Source organism: Cavia porcellus, unplaced genomic scaffold (assembly GCF_034190915.1).
Source record: "Cavia porcellus strain 051 isolate PalLab524CR breed Dunkin Hartley unplaced genomic scaffold, mCavPor4.1 scaffold_16, whole genome shotgun sequence".
NCBI lineage: Eukaryota > Metazoa > Chordata > Mammalia > Rodentia > Caviidae > Cavia > Cavia porcellus.
The window spans coordinates 55,209,545-55,225,463 of NW_026947499.1; the positions used below are offsets into that span (position 1 = coordinate 55,209,545).

Here is a 15,919-nt window from a genome sequence, read left to right on the forward strand (position 1 = left end):
AGTCAGCAGTACCCTGGTACCAACTCAGGAAAACTATGGACCAACTGGCACATGAAAAGGTGCTCTGTGCCACTCACTATTAGGGAAACACAAATGAAAGGCACAATTAGATACCACTTCATACTCACTGACACACCTAGAATAGAAAAAGAAAAGATAACAAAGTAAAAAAGCAACTCGTTACAATAACAAGTACTAGTGAATCTGTGAACAAGTGGGCCCCCTCCCACCTGCTGTGGGAAGATCAGAGTTACACAGTTCAGCCCCTGTGCAGAGTCTGGCTGGATACAACTCAGTGGTACTGAGCTTACCTGGCATGTGCAAAGCCCTGGGATCCAACTCCAGCATTTAAAAGACAGAGTGCTATATAAGTAGCCTCATACAGTATGGAACTTCTTTGGCTTGCTTCACTTAATATCATGCCCTTGACGTATTTCCAATCTTTGTGTATATCAAGTTTGTTTCTTTTTAATGCAGTACTTCATTAAACTGGAATTAGTTCTAAGGCAGTCAGCATCTCCCTGTAGGGGGATGGATCTATGTTAAGTTGATACTGGAAAAGCACCTTTGGTATTGGAGTTAAAATGTTACCTCCTCAAAGAGACTGTCTTTGGCCATCCATTCTAAAATAGTCATTCCATTAACTACTAATAACAGTTCTCTGTGATTTTCTTTATAGTTTATCCCTGCTGATTTTTTTCCTGGAAATTGTGCTTGCTGGCCTTTCTGCATAGATGAGTTACTGAACCCACATGGTGGGGCTTTCTACACACCCCTACATGTAGCTCTGTGTCAGCCTTGGGGGGCTGGGGACTCAGGGCAAGGTGCAGAGGGTTCTTTGGTGCCTGTGCCCATGCCTCGCCCACCCCTCCCATATCACAGCACACTGGCTGTTCTCCCACTGTTGGTGTTCACATGTCCTCATAGAGGGTTCTTTTCCAGGTCTCCTAGGCTCACTCTTATGGGGGGTGCCCCAAGGCCCCAGGAGCAGCCCCAGCCAACATGGGTGAGAGTCAGGTGTAAACACCCTACGCCTTTTGTCCCATGTGTTAAACTCCAGACCCCTGCATGAGTGGCCAGCTTGGCCACCACATTTATGCTACCTGCCCTCCGCTCCTGTCCTGCCGAGGCTCACATGGAGGTGTCCCTCACTGTCTACAAAAACTCTTGATGGTGTTGTCCCTGCCTAGAGGCAGCTTCTCGGGGAGTCCAGGCTGAGACACAGAGGTTCACATCCTCACTCTGCATGTAGGCCATGACAGGTCAGAGCCCTGCTCAGCTGTAGGCTAACCTAGCAGTGCACACAGCCTGGGAATGGAGAGCACCACGTATGTGAGCAGCAGCGTGCAGTTGCCCTGCCACCTTTCTTAGCACCTGTGATAAGGAAGGAAGTGCTGCCCGCTGGCCTGATGCTGGGGCTTCACCCAGTGTGGCAGCTGCCGACAGCCTTCTCTTGGAGATCTGCTGTGGACCGGAAGCCTCTGAAGGCCTGGCTGCTAATGAGGTCCGCAGTTACTGGAAAGTTAATGTTCTCTGACTTTGATCACCACAATTCCCGCATAGGCCTCCTGTTACTCCTCATGCTGACAGCAGTGTGAAGGAAAATCAATTACAGCCCCTGTGTCTGCTCCCAGGGTCAGCCTTCAGTCTCTTCCTGTGTCCAGCACCCACAGTGACCCACTTTAGGCTGCAGCTCAGGGAAGGAATGAGACACACACCCACTGCATTTTGAGATGTGACTTCTCAACACGCACACACGCACACACACACCCAGCCCTACAGCTGCCCAGATCACCAGGTTCTTGCCCAGCTTGAAGAACTCGCCAAAACAAGTCAGAACCCCTTGAACTCATCTCTCCCCCTTAACAAAGGCCACCTCCCCCCTCCTGAAAGGGACCATTGTCTCTAAAACAAGCCCCCTCTGTTCTCCCCCCACAGCTGGAGCTGGGGCCTCCCAGCTCTGGGGGCCAACAAACCCCAGAGTCAGCCAGTCCTCCCTCCCCACTCTGTCCAGTGGCAGACATGTCCCTGTGGTGATCTCAGACACATGATGCTCCTTTACATAAAAGGGACCTCCGGGTGCCATCAGACATGTGATGGGTGCTTGTGGGCAGACAGGACCTACAGGGACTTTTCAGTCCCTAAGTGAGAACCCCTGCCCTGACTTCTGCAGGACCAGGCAGCCTCTAAGGGGAGAGAGAAAGGTATGAGATAGTCGGGAGTGGTGGGGACTGCAGGCCCTGAAAGGTGTTCACACTGGTCAGCTTCAGGTGCACATACTAGACTCCAAGCAGTGGCCATCAGAGACCCTCGTTGCCACGTGTTCCAAGTCTAGAGAGAAGCTAGAAATCTGGCTCTTAGGTAAAATCTCACTTTGCAATATTGGTGAAGAACTTGGTTTTTTTCTTCACATGTCATGCACCAAATAAAATACCTCGACCTTACTCTGGGAACAAGAGCTACCTTAAAACTACTGAAGTCCCCATGAGATGACAAGTATTAGGGGGCCATTTCACTTGTGGCCTCACTCAGTCATATATTCATCCCACACTGAACTGTTGGGTATTTGCCATGTGCCAAGGAACACTGCTGAATGTTAAGAGTTTGAGGACGAGTCAGACACAGGCCCTTCCCATAAGGAGGTCACAGACATGAAAGGGGGCTGTTGTGAGACACCAAGGCCAGCACTCATGTCTGGTGTGGCTGGGCTGGACAGGTCTGGAGATGGCACAGGAGGAGATGACAGTGGTGCCACCTCATATTTTAGCTGCATTTCTCAGGGTAAGAGATGGAAGAGCATTGCCAGGGAGCAGAGGCCTAACTGGGGCCAGGCACTGAGGTCCAGCCAGCGTGGGCGAGATTGGGAGCAGCTGTGATTTGTCCCAATGGAATGCAGAAGAGATAAGACATGAGGTGACAGGCCCTGAGAAAGTCTCCTGATTTGGCTTTCGCATCTGCCCTCAAAGCATAAAACTGTGCTGGGTACCTGTGACCATGATGGCAAAGTGCTCTGCACCTCTAGCCCTCTGGGCTCTGAGGACCATCCTGGCTGCTCAGCCAGCAGCAGACACTGCAGATTGCAATCCCTGGGGCCTCCATGCTTGGAAACCCCCAAAAGGAAATGGAACAAACCCCAGGCACAGCGCCATGGCCCCGTCCCAACAAACAACTCAGCCAGATTCTTTCTTCCTTTTCTAGTCTACAGTTTTAAAAAATTCAACAGGGTTCGACAAAAGAAAATCAAAGGCTGCATTTGCCAGGTTAATCAAACAGCATGCATGGTGGCCCCTTTCCATCTCTCCCCCTGGTGTCCCTCCTGCCCCTGCACATTCCTCAAAGCCGATTAAATTGATTAAAATAAAGCCCACTGCATTTCAGATTCCATCTGGCTGGCAGATCAGAGAGGCCCATGTGGCAGCTGTGTGTGGGGACAGGGTCACCAGACTCTGATAAAGTGAGATCTGAGGCCTGTGTGCACCAGGTTGAGGAGGTGGCCTGTCCTGTTGCCCCTAGCACTCCTGGTTTTCATTAGCCTGGGCTTTTTAATCAGGCAGAAAGGAACCTAATGGCCGCCTCTCTTGCTGGCCTTTCAGAGCAAGAAGGAGTCCTCCGTGTGGACCTGCCACTTCCACCCGCCGCTCCACCTTTCTTTCGTTATCCACAACGTAGACCAGCTGCACGACTTTGGTCTGGCCATGATCAAGGTCTGGAATTACTGGACCACAGATGGGGTGAGTAACAGGCTCTGACTCCTTGAAGGAAATTTGGTTGACGAAGTGCTGAGCAATTTGCCAAGTCTGGTTCCTGAAGCTCTTAAGTGGGCACGAGGTGGCCCTGCTACCCCTTCTCATAGGTGCACAGGAACCTCTGCAGGGGTCTCAGGATGACTTCACATTGGCTTCAGAAGAGGCAGCAGGGACAGAACTTCTGGCTCTTGAAAGTTTTGGAAAGTGACATATCTTTCCCATCTTTGTGGGAACTGGGAAAACACAAGCTGAGGCTCAGTTTTACAGATAAGAAAACAGAAGCACAAAGGTTATGTAACTCGCCCCCAATCACACAGCTAGTCAGAGTGAGTGAGAACCTGAACCCATACATTCTTTAACCATCACTTCGGAAAACGCTAGTCTACAATGACTCACCAGGGAATGTTGCTAAAATGCAGATGTAATTCAGCAGTGCAGGCCAGGGCCCCGGATTGTCCCTGCCTGAGCAGCTCCTAAACCCTATCCTTCGTCCCCCTGGTAGTTTTTCTGAACATTCTTGCATTTGTTCCTTTATCCCCAGGCCCACAGGCGCCCTCAGGCTTCACTGTAAGTTCTGGAGATTCTGATGTGAAAAGACACAGACAGTGACGTGGAGGTGTACCTCCTGCGGAAGCCCACTGAGTAGATGGTGAATTCTGTAACATAGTGTTACGAGGCCCGAGGCCTGGCTCATGCGGGAGCACAGCAAGTAAGGAAAGACAGGGGCCTGTCACTCTGTCACCATCTGCTCTTACGATGGACATGTGGCAGGGATCATTCTACCCTTTGTAAAGGAAGCAGTAGTCCCAGGGTGAGGAGGAACTGGTCCTCAGCCTCGGTCTTCTGGGAAAGGCACTAGGGGTCCTGGGGACTGGCGGTCTGGAAGCCCATGAATGGACAGAGGGACCAGTTGGTGCTGCTAGGTCTTCTAACCATGGCAGGAAGCTTGGAAATCTGATTCCTGAGGCAGGTCTTCTTGTAAATGCCAGTAGTTCTTTTCAGCTGTTCCAGTTCCAGTGGAACTGCTCTCTCTGGGCTGGAACTGGCCTGCCCAGACTACATGGAGCAGGAGGAGGGAGCGTCCTCATGCTGAGAGGTCAGAGAAGGTCCTTAAAGTGTCTGGCCCTGGAGCTCAGAAGGAAAAGGGCAGCAGAATGAGCAGGTGTCCAGGTGGAGGTGCGTGCAGAGCTTGTAGCAGTGTGGAACAGTGAGATGGCCTTCATGGCCCCTAGCTGTGAGCCCAGCCCTCCAGTCTGTCTCAGGCCGCCTCAGGGAGATCTGGTCACACTAATCAGCTGCTTTAACCCTCAGAGTTCTCCTTGACCCAGAAAGTGAAGCTCAAAGCCCCACGTGTAACGCCAGAGCCTCCTAATCCCTTGGTCTTGGCCCTGCTTCCCTCCTGTTGGTACCTCCTGCATGCACAGCCTCCTGAATGCCCGTGCTGGGGGCTCCGTAGGCCCCCTGAGAGTTACACCCATCTCGTTTAACCCCAGAGCCCAGATATCTGGACCTCGGCTTCCTGGAACCAAGGTGTCACTTTCTGCAGGGAGCCCACCCTCTCCCTGCCCTGCACCATGGGTAGACCTGTGAGTGTGTCCCTCCTATCCTGCACCAGAAATTCTCCAGGCTCTACCATTGCTATTCAAAGCACACAAATGGCTGGTGAATGAATGAATGAATGAATGAGCTCCTTGTTCCCAGTGACCTGTAAGCACTCATGCTTGCCCTTTTTGTTCTTTGTTTTTGATTTTGTGTGTTGGAGGTTGGTTAATTGATTGGTTTTTGGGTTTTGTTTGTGTAGTACTGGGTGTTGGACCTAGGACCTTTATACCAAAATATATCACCAAGTCCTCTTACTCTTTTTTTGTTACTATTATTATTTATTTTGAGACAGAGCCTAAGTTCCTAAGTTTCCCAGGCTGGGCTTAAACTTGCTATCATCCTGCCTTAGTCTCTTTGAGTTCAGTGCTGAGGTAACAGATATGTGCCATGCTCTCGTTGTCTTTTCTGATCTTCAAGTACAAACCTGAGGCTAAGAGAGGATAGGTAGTCTGCACAAGGTCACAAATAAAAATTAAAGCTGGGAATTTGCTTAGAGGCAGGAGCCCTTGCTGCTCAGCCCTTTCTCTGATAGTTCTCACACCCAACCCCCTACTTAGACCTTCACCCTCGCATACTTGGCTTGAACACTATCAGCTGTTAGAACTGCAGACCTGGAGGCCAGTGAGGCAGACACAGTCCAGGCCACCTCTGTACACACACACACACACACACACACACACACACACACACAGAGCTCAGTGGAGTAACAGAAAGTTTTCTGTGATTTCTGCTTTGTTAGTGTTTTTAAACAAATGCTTAAAATTTAAACTCGAGAAAAAGAAATCCAAGCCAGTGGGCCCTCTGAGGAAGTTTCTGGGGCTGGTCAGCCGCACCACCTCGTGGGCTGGCCTGGCCCTGTGTGCTCAAAAGCTGGCCCAGGGCTCTGGAGCAGCCCCCACACCTCAGCTGTGGTGCACAGCCAGCATCTAGGGCCCCATACTCTTGTTCCTATCCCTGGCCTGTATTTCCTGGCAGGTGAACAGCAGCACCTTCCTCTGGAACAAGCAATGAGACAGGGCTGGCTGCCCAGCCCCTTTTCTGTAGCTCAGCTCTGTCATTGAACATGCATCTCAGGCCAAGAAAAGCACATTTTATGTGCTGGATTAGGGGCTGATAAGCTCCATCCCTTTTTGCCAAGGCCAGCCTCTTTTTTCAACCTGTGCTGTTTTCCTTGTGTGTCTGGAATACAATAATAAAGCAGGGTCCTCCATGCCCCACAGAGCACCTAGGCTTTGCCTAGCACGTGCACTCAGGGGTGCAGGGTGGGAGCACCCAGGTCTCCTGGGGGTTCGGGCAGAAAGGAAGGGGCTACAGGGCTGCGAGCACCACTTATATAATGCACAGCCATCTGTTGCCAGAAATTACTGGGGGCAGAAAAGCACAAACAAATGCAGCTGCAGGTTGGTCTGATTTAATATTCCCTGGAGAAGGCTATTACTGTGTGTTTTGGAGGAGATAAAATGAGGGTTTATAGGAACTATACCCTGGCCCGGTAGACGTGACTTGTTAATAGTGTTTTGTGCATGAGAACCTTGAAGAAAAGTTAAATGAAGGAACTAATCCAACCAAGACTTATTTAGAATGGAAGAAAAGAAGGTAGTACTAGAACGGGGGAGTCTTTTTTTATTGGAAAATGTGCCATCTGTTGTTAAATCCTCGGGTTAACATTTATGGGCTCCTTTCCCCTTCATTAAGTGGCCCAGAGTGTGTGCACCCCTCTGAGGAGAGGGACTTGGGAGGCCACAGAAGGCAGCCCATAGCTGTCTACGTGTGACAGCTGCCATGTGTCAAATGCACAGGTGTCAGGCACACACAAGGCCCCATGGGCACCCAAGACAGACCTGGCGTGGGAACTGACAATAAAAAGAGGGCATCATCTCATGCCATTCTCAGCATCCCCTCAGGATGGTGGTGGCATTTCCGCCTTGTAGATGAAGCTGAGGGCTGACTGGTGTGGCAGATAGACTGCCTCTCTTTTGCCAGCTCTGATTGGCAATGGCTGTGCGGAGTACCGTCTTGAGAAACATCTGGAAACTTCCTTCTGGTTTATCAAGGAAAGGAGGCAGTTGGGCTTAGGAGAGCAGGATGATATGTCTGTCACATCTTGTAAAGTTCCCCAGGTGAAATCATTACCCACCTGAAGGGGTAAGGGACAGAGCCTGAAGGACATGAGGTCCACTGAGTTTTCTCAGGTTCTTCCTGGTCCCTCTTCCCCTGCAGGTGGCATCTGCTGGGTGGAGGGATCCAGTAGACCCCCTTCTATTGGGGGTTGGAGGTGGGTTTGGTTTGTTTCCCGGGGTTTCATGTGTTAGAATTTTGGTCCTCAGTGGGGTAAACACTGTTGACAGGTGGTGGAGTCTAATAGGAGGCCACTGGGGCTCTGCCTTCAGAGGGGATCCAAGTTGTCCTCATGGCCCCCTCCCTGGGTTGGTTCTTTTTGGTTTTAGTTGTTGTTGTGTTATTGTTTTGGCATTGGAGATTAAACTCTTGACCTCAGGCTTGCCAGGCAGGTGCTGTGCTGCTGAGCTATATCCCCAGGCCCTTGTGTTAGCTCTTGAGAGAACAATTGTTATGGAAAGATCAGGTATGGCCTCTCTTTCTGTCCTTGTGTCTTCCCACACATTCTGCCATGATCCCATCAACTATGAGGACTTCACCAAAGCTGAGGTGGTGCCAGATAAGTGCCGTGCCCTTGAAAGTCTAGAAGTGTAAGCTGAATATATCTTTTCCCAACCTCAGGTATTTTGTCATAGTAACAGAATACAGACTAACACACCATCCAAAAACTGGGCTTCCATCAATGCCTCATGGTCTATCATTTTTTTCTTTCTAGCAGTCCTACTGATTATCTGCCTCAGGACACCATGCCTCATTAAAAACAGACACAATACCACCACCATCTTCACCCATACTGACACTATAAGATGCTACCTGGAGCTTGGTCATAGCAAGGAGTGGGACAGCAGCAGGCATCAAGCAGGACAGGCCCATGGAGAATATTTTATACACTGAATGGTAAATTCCAAGTGAATAAATGAATTAATGAATGAGTGAATGGATCTACAGGTCCTAGTAGCACGTCTGTGACATCCCACAGCCTAGGCCAGTGTTGTTCACGTAACCTTTTGCTGTGATAGAAATGTGCAATACCACCCTGGCCAGCATGGCAGCTTCTAAACACAGACAGCTGCTGAAAATTTGGAATATAGCCAGGGCAACCGAGAAACTGCAACTTAAAATTTATTGAATTTTAATTAATTTGAATTTTAACTTAAGTAACCATGTGTGGTCGGTGTTGAGCATTGTAGGTCCCAGCGCTTGCTCCCAAGCACTGTGGTGCATGAAGACAAGGTCCTGACCTGTCCCTTCAGTTGGGGAAGGGATACTGAGCAAGTGAACGCAAGTGAAGGCAGAGCTGAGTGTTCTGAAGACAGTGGAGGAGAGCAGTAAGCACTTGGCCTGGTGGGGAGGAAACAGGGCTGCTGGGGACAAGGGATTCAGAGGCAGGAGCTCTACACCTAGCAGGGGGTGCTCTTCCCACTTGATAGCCCATGGCTGCAGCTCCTGCCTCTGAAGCTTCTGTCCTAGAGGTGCCTAAGTATGTGAGCTGCAGAGGCCCTGAGGCAGACACATACTTAGTCACCTCTAGGACAGAAGCTGAGCCCACGGCTGCAGCATGGTGTGCAAAGGACTCTAACGGGAGGCTCCAGAGGAAGCTGGAGCCAGGTTGTATGGACCTGAAGGGTTTGGGTCTTATTTGGAGACAGGCAATAGAAATGAGTAGTCAGAGAAAACTTGTCCATCAGCACCAGCCCACCAGAGGCCAATCTTTGTGACCTTAGTCATGTCACTTGATATCCCTGTGCCTCAGTTCCACCCTGTTAACTGGGGTAAATATTGTTCATCAAGCCCATATAGAATGCTCAGAATGACTCCTGGCCTTCATGCGTACTGTAAGATCCAGCATTAGCACTGTTGCTGGAGGGATCAAACAGGGGTGACAGGATGTGACTCAAGGATCTCAAAGATCACCTCAGCTGCTGTTTGGAGAGTGGAAGAGGGGAGGAGGCTGTGGGCATGGGGCAGCTAAAGCTGAGGGCTTGGTGAAGGTGATGCTCAGTGCGGTGGGGTGCATCGTGGGGAGACGTTCAGCTCATGGTAAGATTTGCATTTTCAGCAGTGCCTTTTCTGGACAGAAAGTTTCAAATTAATGCAGAGTTGAAGATTAGATTAATAATGACCCATGTGTCCATCACCACTCTCAACTTTTATCACCATTCTGCCATTCTTTTTTCCTCCATCTCCTGAACATTTGAAGGTAGATTGCAGCTCTCGGCCCATTTCACATACAAATGCTTCTATGTGCATCTCTAACCAGTGAGTCGATATGTTTGTTTTGTTATAACCTGTGTCACTCTGATAGCTGACAATAATTACTATTTTGCTCTTAATCGCCACTGTATATTTAAATATGCCTATCTCAAAAAAAATTTTTTGTACTTGATCTGCTTGGACCAGGATGTAAACCAAGGTCAAACATGGCTATGACTTTGAAGTCAAAGGTGTAACCTTGTTTGATAGTGCAGTCAGGGTGGCCTGATGGCTCTGGGCACTTTCAGGCCTGAGAATTCTGATTATGTCACCACAGCGTAGCTCATGGAAAAGGACCTGATCCCACTGCATGGGAGGCAGAGATTCTGACCTCATGGTCTTGGTCTTGGTCTTGGCCTGTGGTGGTGAATGTATGGCACATGTGCTGGGCTGGGCTGTTTGTGCCATTGAAAGCTTTAAAAGTTTCACACACAATGGTCTAAGCCATTGTTGGCAACCATAGGATGCTCCCTGGGGGAAGGAGAGAACAGCTGAAATCTGTGGGCAGAGTCCATGTTTGGATAGATTCAGCCATGAGATCATGAGAATCCCAGGGCTCCAGTTTGAAGAAGACCCACATCCATCTGGAGAAGAGGAGGGAAGTCTGCTTGAGTCAGAGATAGCAGAGAACTCAAGTTGTAGAAAGAGGGACCCCAAAGGGGTCCAGACTCCAACAAGGGAGGAATTCAGAGGTAGGCTTAACCCTAGTAGGAAGGCAAGTACAAATGCATACCCAGCATGGAAATGAGGTCCGTATGCTAGGCATACCAGGGGGAAACCATCACTGGGACTTGACAGATGGTGCTGGCTTAGGGCAGTCATAAACCCAGACTTGACTGGGAAGCTCCCCTACCCCCTTCTGCCAGTCTTAGCTGAGACTGATACAGTAGCTGAGTCTGTTGATGGAAGTGCTCAGGAGTAGGGCTAGTGGCCCAGCCAGGACTCTTAATAGCAGAGGACAGAAATCCCAGTTAAAACCTGAGAATTCTTTGGCTCATGTATCAGAAGAGCCTAAACTGGCTTCCTTCAGGGGTGGCAGAATCTAGGAGTTCAGATGTGATCAGGAATCTGCCTCAGGTTTGTCCTCAGGTTCCAACACCTGATGAGATTAGACCCACTGTTGATTTCAGCAGTCCCTACAGAAAGAGCCTTATCTTCTGGAAAGCTCCAGAGCTGGTACCATTAGCCAGGCCTGAGCTGCCATCAGATAGGGACCCACACTGAGACAGATGAGAAGCATCTGACTCTTGTTCTCCCCTCTGCCAGCCGGGGGGGAGGGGGGCGCGGGGGTGGGGGGTGGGGCATGGCTTGACTAGAGGCCAGCTCTCCTTTCTCCCTCCCCTCCTTTTGCTCTACTCACCTACCCAGTGGACTGGGACAACTTGCTTCAGTGTCCTCCCTGACAATCAAACCACCATTCTCCACTGCAGCAGGAATGCGGCCAGACAGGCAGTGTGGTGCCCGTCCCCCACTCCTCCCACTTTAGGTGGTACTGAGGCTTTTTTGAAGAAGGGAGGGGGCACCTTGGAGTGGCTAAGAAGGAAGGGATGTGGACCTCTTATTTGCATACTCAGTATTCATAGAAAGCTTTCAGTCCTGCTCCTCCCTAAAACAGGCCTGCAGCTGCTGTATAAGCAGTACTCCCTAGCCACTGCTTGAGTTTTAGTCTAGGAGGACTCTCTCCTAAGTACTGACCCCCACTGTGCTGACACACAGGCTCTGTAAAATAAGGACTAGCTTTGGTATTCTCAGGTAATGTGGGCTCCATAAGTCCTATAAATCTGTTTGGGATTTTTTTTTTTTTATCTTGAGTAGTATACACAGTGGTGTTTTCGAAGGAAAGAGCTATAAATACTCAGAACTATTAACTCTAAAGAGCTCTAGAGACCAGCAGCCAATGAAGACCAACAACCTGCATTGCCTGGCACAAGCATTGGATGTGACGGGTGGCAGTGGCCAGCAGCTGGCTGTGTCACCTTTGGCACTCAGCGTTACCTGGTGTCATCAAGACTGCTGGAAGAGCTGCATTTTGCCGTTCATGATTGCCATCCAAATTGAACAGCAACAACATTATCCACATGAGAAGAGATAGAGGGAAGACTGGAACCCCAATGGACAGTTGAAGAGTAGTCTCCAAAAGGGGAGGATCACTAGAGAAGGTGGAAAATCATACACAAATTAGATCCTGTTTCTCTTTCTCTAAGTATATAGCGGTCACACACTATTAGATTTATTCATTAGTTCCCAAACCTAACCTTGCTCAGGATTTAACTCCTGATCCTACCTTTAATCTTGCACCTGCAGATATTTTTTTCCCAGAGTTCTTCCCTGGGAACACTCTGTATCCAGCTCAACCTATCAACACAGTCCTGGCTATCTCCAACTCCCTGTCTGCCCACCCCTGTGCCTGCTCCAAACTCTGTATCCTTCTCCCCTTCCTTTGGGCCTTCTGTGGGCATCACTAGTTTCTGTTTCCAAACTGTCTACAGCCCAGATCTTCCTTGCTGTCTGCCTGTGGCTCTAGTTCCCCTGGAATCTCCCCACCACTCCTCTGCATACTCATGTGCTGGGCTCCTTTGTCTGATCAGCAGAAATGTCACAGTTGCCCTGCACCAGGCACTGTGCTGGGCAGGGATGAGACACACCATCTGCACTGCCAGCTCTCACCCAGGCAAAGGCAAAGGAGACCAGGACGTCAACAGCAAACCAGAGAAGCTAAGATGGCATAGCCCAGGCCACATGTTTCCTGGGGCTTCCTGGGGAAAAACCCTGGGAAAAAACCAAATCACATGCAGCTCACAACAGGCTTGAGTTGGTTCGCATGGTCTTTCCAAAGTTATTTGGATTAATCACTGACATTTAAAACTTGGAAGATTTTGCATGAAAATTGATTTCTGGCTTTTCCTGGGCAACTGGATGATCTGGCAGTGTGGGTCCACATTCACCCTGGGAAGCTCTGGCAGCATCCAGTCCTTGCCCAGAAGTCCCCACTGCTGCCATCTGTGTCCTTGACAGAGTATCATAGTCAGCCTTATGTCCCATCACCCCTCTCATTCAGGATACTTGCATGGTGACCCTTCTCCACTCCTGGACTTCTCCATCTGGCTATCTGACTCTCAGACCTAGGTAACTGTCCTCTCCTGCTGGCCCCCATAAAACTCTCCTTTTCTCATGCATTAGCTGCTGTCAATTCTATGCCCAGAATGCCTACCCCATCTTGTGATAGATCTGCCATTCACAAAAGTCCAGGCTCTGTCTAACTCCCTACATGGCTCCCCCATTCCAGACCGTCCCTACACCCCTAATGGGGTCTCAGCCACCCCTTCCAGGCTTCCACAGCATGTTCCTCAGTGTCTTGAGCCAGATGTCACACATCAGTGCATCCTGGTTCCAGACCGTCCCTACACCCCTAATGGGGTCTCAGCCACCCCTTCCAGGCTTCCACAGCATGTTCCTCAGTGTCTTGAGCCAGATGTCACACATCAGTGCATCCTGGTAGATTCATCTGTTTGGCTTTCAGTGTTCAGACTTGTGAGTCATTTGACAACATTTGGAAATTGGCTTTTGAAGAGCTGGCAACACTCCAGCCATGTATCCACCAAGTGGAACTAAGGGGGCTTGCTTCTGCACTCGTGAGTGTACACGTCTGGCTTGTTGACCCCCATGGCTTTGGGGCCACCTGCATTGAGGTATGCAACCCTGTAATCTACAGCTGGTCTTGAGCTCTTTGTAGAGAGGGCCTCACTCAACGCGGTCCCTGTGAGCTGTAACAGAGAAGGACAGAGGAAAAATGGAGTTGGGGAAAGGGGCCCTGAACCTCAGGAGCTTCAGAATGTCCTTTGCAAGCTCATTGCAGAAGAGATTTGAGGCAGCATCAGCAAAAGGTGTCACTTTAACTCCAGCCAAACAAGGGGAAGACGTGTTTATACCAAGGAAAGCAGAAGGGCACATGTGCATGCTGCATGCACACACACACACACAAATGGTCCTAAGGGTGAGGGAGTGGACGAGGTGGATTCTGCCTGACTACCTGAGTTCCAGGGCAAAGAAAAAGAGAGAGAGCCTGGGGGTAAATCCCTGGTGGCGGGCAAGGAGGAAGTGGGCTGGTCCTTTAGGAGTGAAATTTCCCCTTTCACCCCCACAGACAGCCCTTATCCAGGGCAGCCCTGACAGTTTCCTTAGGGAGGCAGCCTTGCAGAGTCCCATGCCTGTTCGTCTAGGGTGTAGATGTGGCTCTCATCCAGCTTCCTGGATAGCCCTGGGGGGTCTAACGATGTTTACGCCACTGATCTCTCTATAAATACACTGGCTTTTCATATCTCCAGGCTCTGCATGTACAAAGTCAACTGACCTCGGGTAGAAAATACTTAGAAAAATAAAACATGTCTCACCGAGTATCATTTTTCTTATCATTATTCCCTAAATAATACACTGTAACAACTATTTATACAGCATTTACATTGTGGTAGATATTACAAGAAATCTAGACATGATTTAAAGTCTATGGGAGGATATGTGTAGGTTATATGCAAATGAAATGTATGCAATTTTATGTAAGGGGCTTGAGCATTTGAGGACATTGGAATCCACAGGGGTCCTCGCATAAATCTCCCACAAGTGCTGAGAAGCGACTGTGTGTAGACAAAGTCTGAGAGGATGAGCACATACACACATACTCGCCATGACCACGGCTGGCCCCTGTGATTGCCCAGGGAGGAAGGCTCGGTGTGCAGGCACAAGACAGTTTGTCCTTCAGTACCAAATCTTAAAACTGAGGACTCAGTTCCACTGGGGCAGGTGACACTGCCCATAGCCACACTCACACTGGCCAAGACAGGACCCCAGGTAAGAGTGGCCATTGAGACCTCAGGAGTGCCAGCCAGAGTGGCTCGCTGTAAAGCAGCTGGGTGATCTTGGGAAAAGCAACAGCCTCAGTTTCTCCATGCGTAAGACAGGGACTTGGCACCTACCTTGCAAGGCGTCCTGAGGACCACATGGAGCAGTGCAGTGTTCTATTTGAACTTGGAGTATTCAGGGAAGTGAGTAATACTTGTCCCTTTCCAAGGATCCCATCCTAGCAATCCTCAGGCCAAATATGTGTGGCTTCTTTGGCCCACGGCATGCTGGAAACATCTCAGGTCTGAGCACCATCAAGCAGGACAGAAGCTTCCTCTCCCTCCCCGCTTCCTCCTCCTGCAGTTCCCCCTGAGCCCATGCCTCTCCTACCTACCTGCCCTGCCTCCGCTCACTCCCACTCCATCCTCTCTCAGGCAGATTTCCTGGGGAGAGCTGTTGAGTGGTGGAAGGCAGGAGGCCAGGTGGGGCTCCAGACTGTTCATGGAAGGGAACTGGATGTATGTTGACAGCCAGGCATTTCATTAAGAAAGCTAGGATGTCCACCTCATGACCATGCTGGTCTAGAAGGCCACCCCTCCACCCCACCATCTCTTTAAATGAGTGTTTCTGTCTCACCAGATGTTTCCATGGTGGTAATTTCACAGAGCTAGTCATTGAAAGCTGCCCGTGCTGTCCTTCTCAAATAGCTATTTCCTGATTAATTCACAGCACGACTTGCTCTGTGCCTCTGCTAAACAGAAAGCACATCCGTATAAACATGTAAAAGAGTTCTTTGAGAATCGACTTTTCTGACAGCCAGCAAATAGTAGCCTGCCGTCCTGCAATTGGATGATTGAAGCTGAGTTCCTGCAGTGGTACCCAGGCTGGGAGCTTCTCATCCCACATGGCTCCAGAAACCTATGCAACTCAGTGGTGTAGAAATGTAGTTAGAGCTTACTCATCTAGCTTGTAGGAAGGCTAAGGGCTGGGGGATAAGGTTGGCATCTCAGATCTCATATAGCAGATCAGAAGCCAAAGCAAGAGGGAAATGACCTGGGGGTGAAACCAACAGGCCACCATCATTCTGGTCACATTGACTCTTACAGAGCAGGGCTGGCAGGGGAGGAAAATGCCCATGTTTATCCCAAAGCTGAGTGCCTGCAACATACCAGGCCCTCTGACAAGATGGTGGGATCTCTACTGTCAAGGAGTTTAACTTCAAGTGGGAGAGACCATAGATTAGAAAGCAGGTGAATGAGACCATTTCAGAGATGAAAGAGAAATGAAACAGTGCAGTAGGATGCAGAGAGAAATGGTGAAATGGTGGCTGCTCCAGAGCCTGTGGCCAGGGAGGACTGCCAAAT

At 49.8% G+C, this 15,919-nt stretch overlaps 1 protein-coding gene across 9 annotated transcripts in view; it reads left to right on the forward strand.

Annotated features, from left to right (window-relative positions):
* Positions 1-15,919, forward strand: part of Katnip (katanin interacting protein) — a 193,377-nt gene that overhangs the window by 140,244 nt on the left and 37,214 nt on the right. For all 9 annotated transcript variants that reach the window (XM_063226709.1, XM_063226710.1, XM_013141984.2 and 6 more), the window contains one exon: positions 3,594-3,731. In XM_063226709.1, the coding sequence (XP_063082779.1) occupies positions 3,594-3,731 (138 nt within the window). The remainder of the gene's footprint in view (positions 1-3,593; positions 3,732-15,919) is intronic.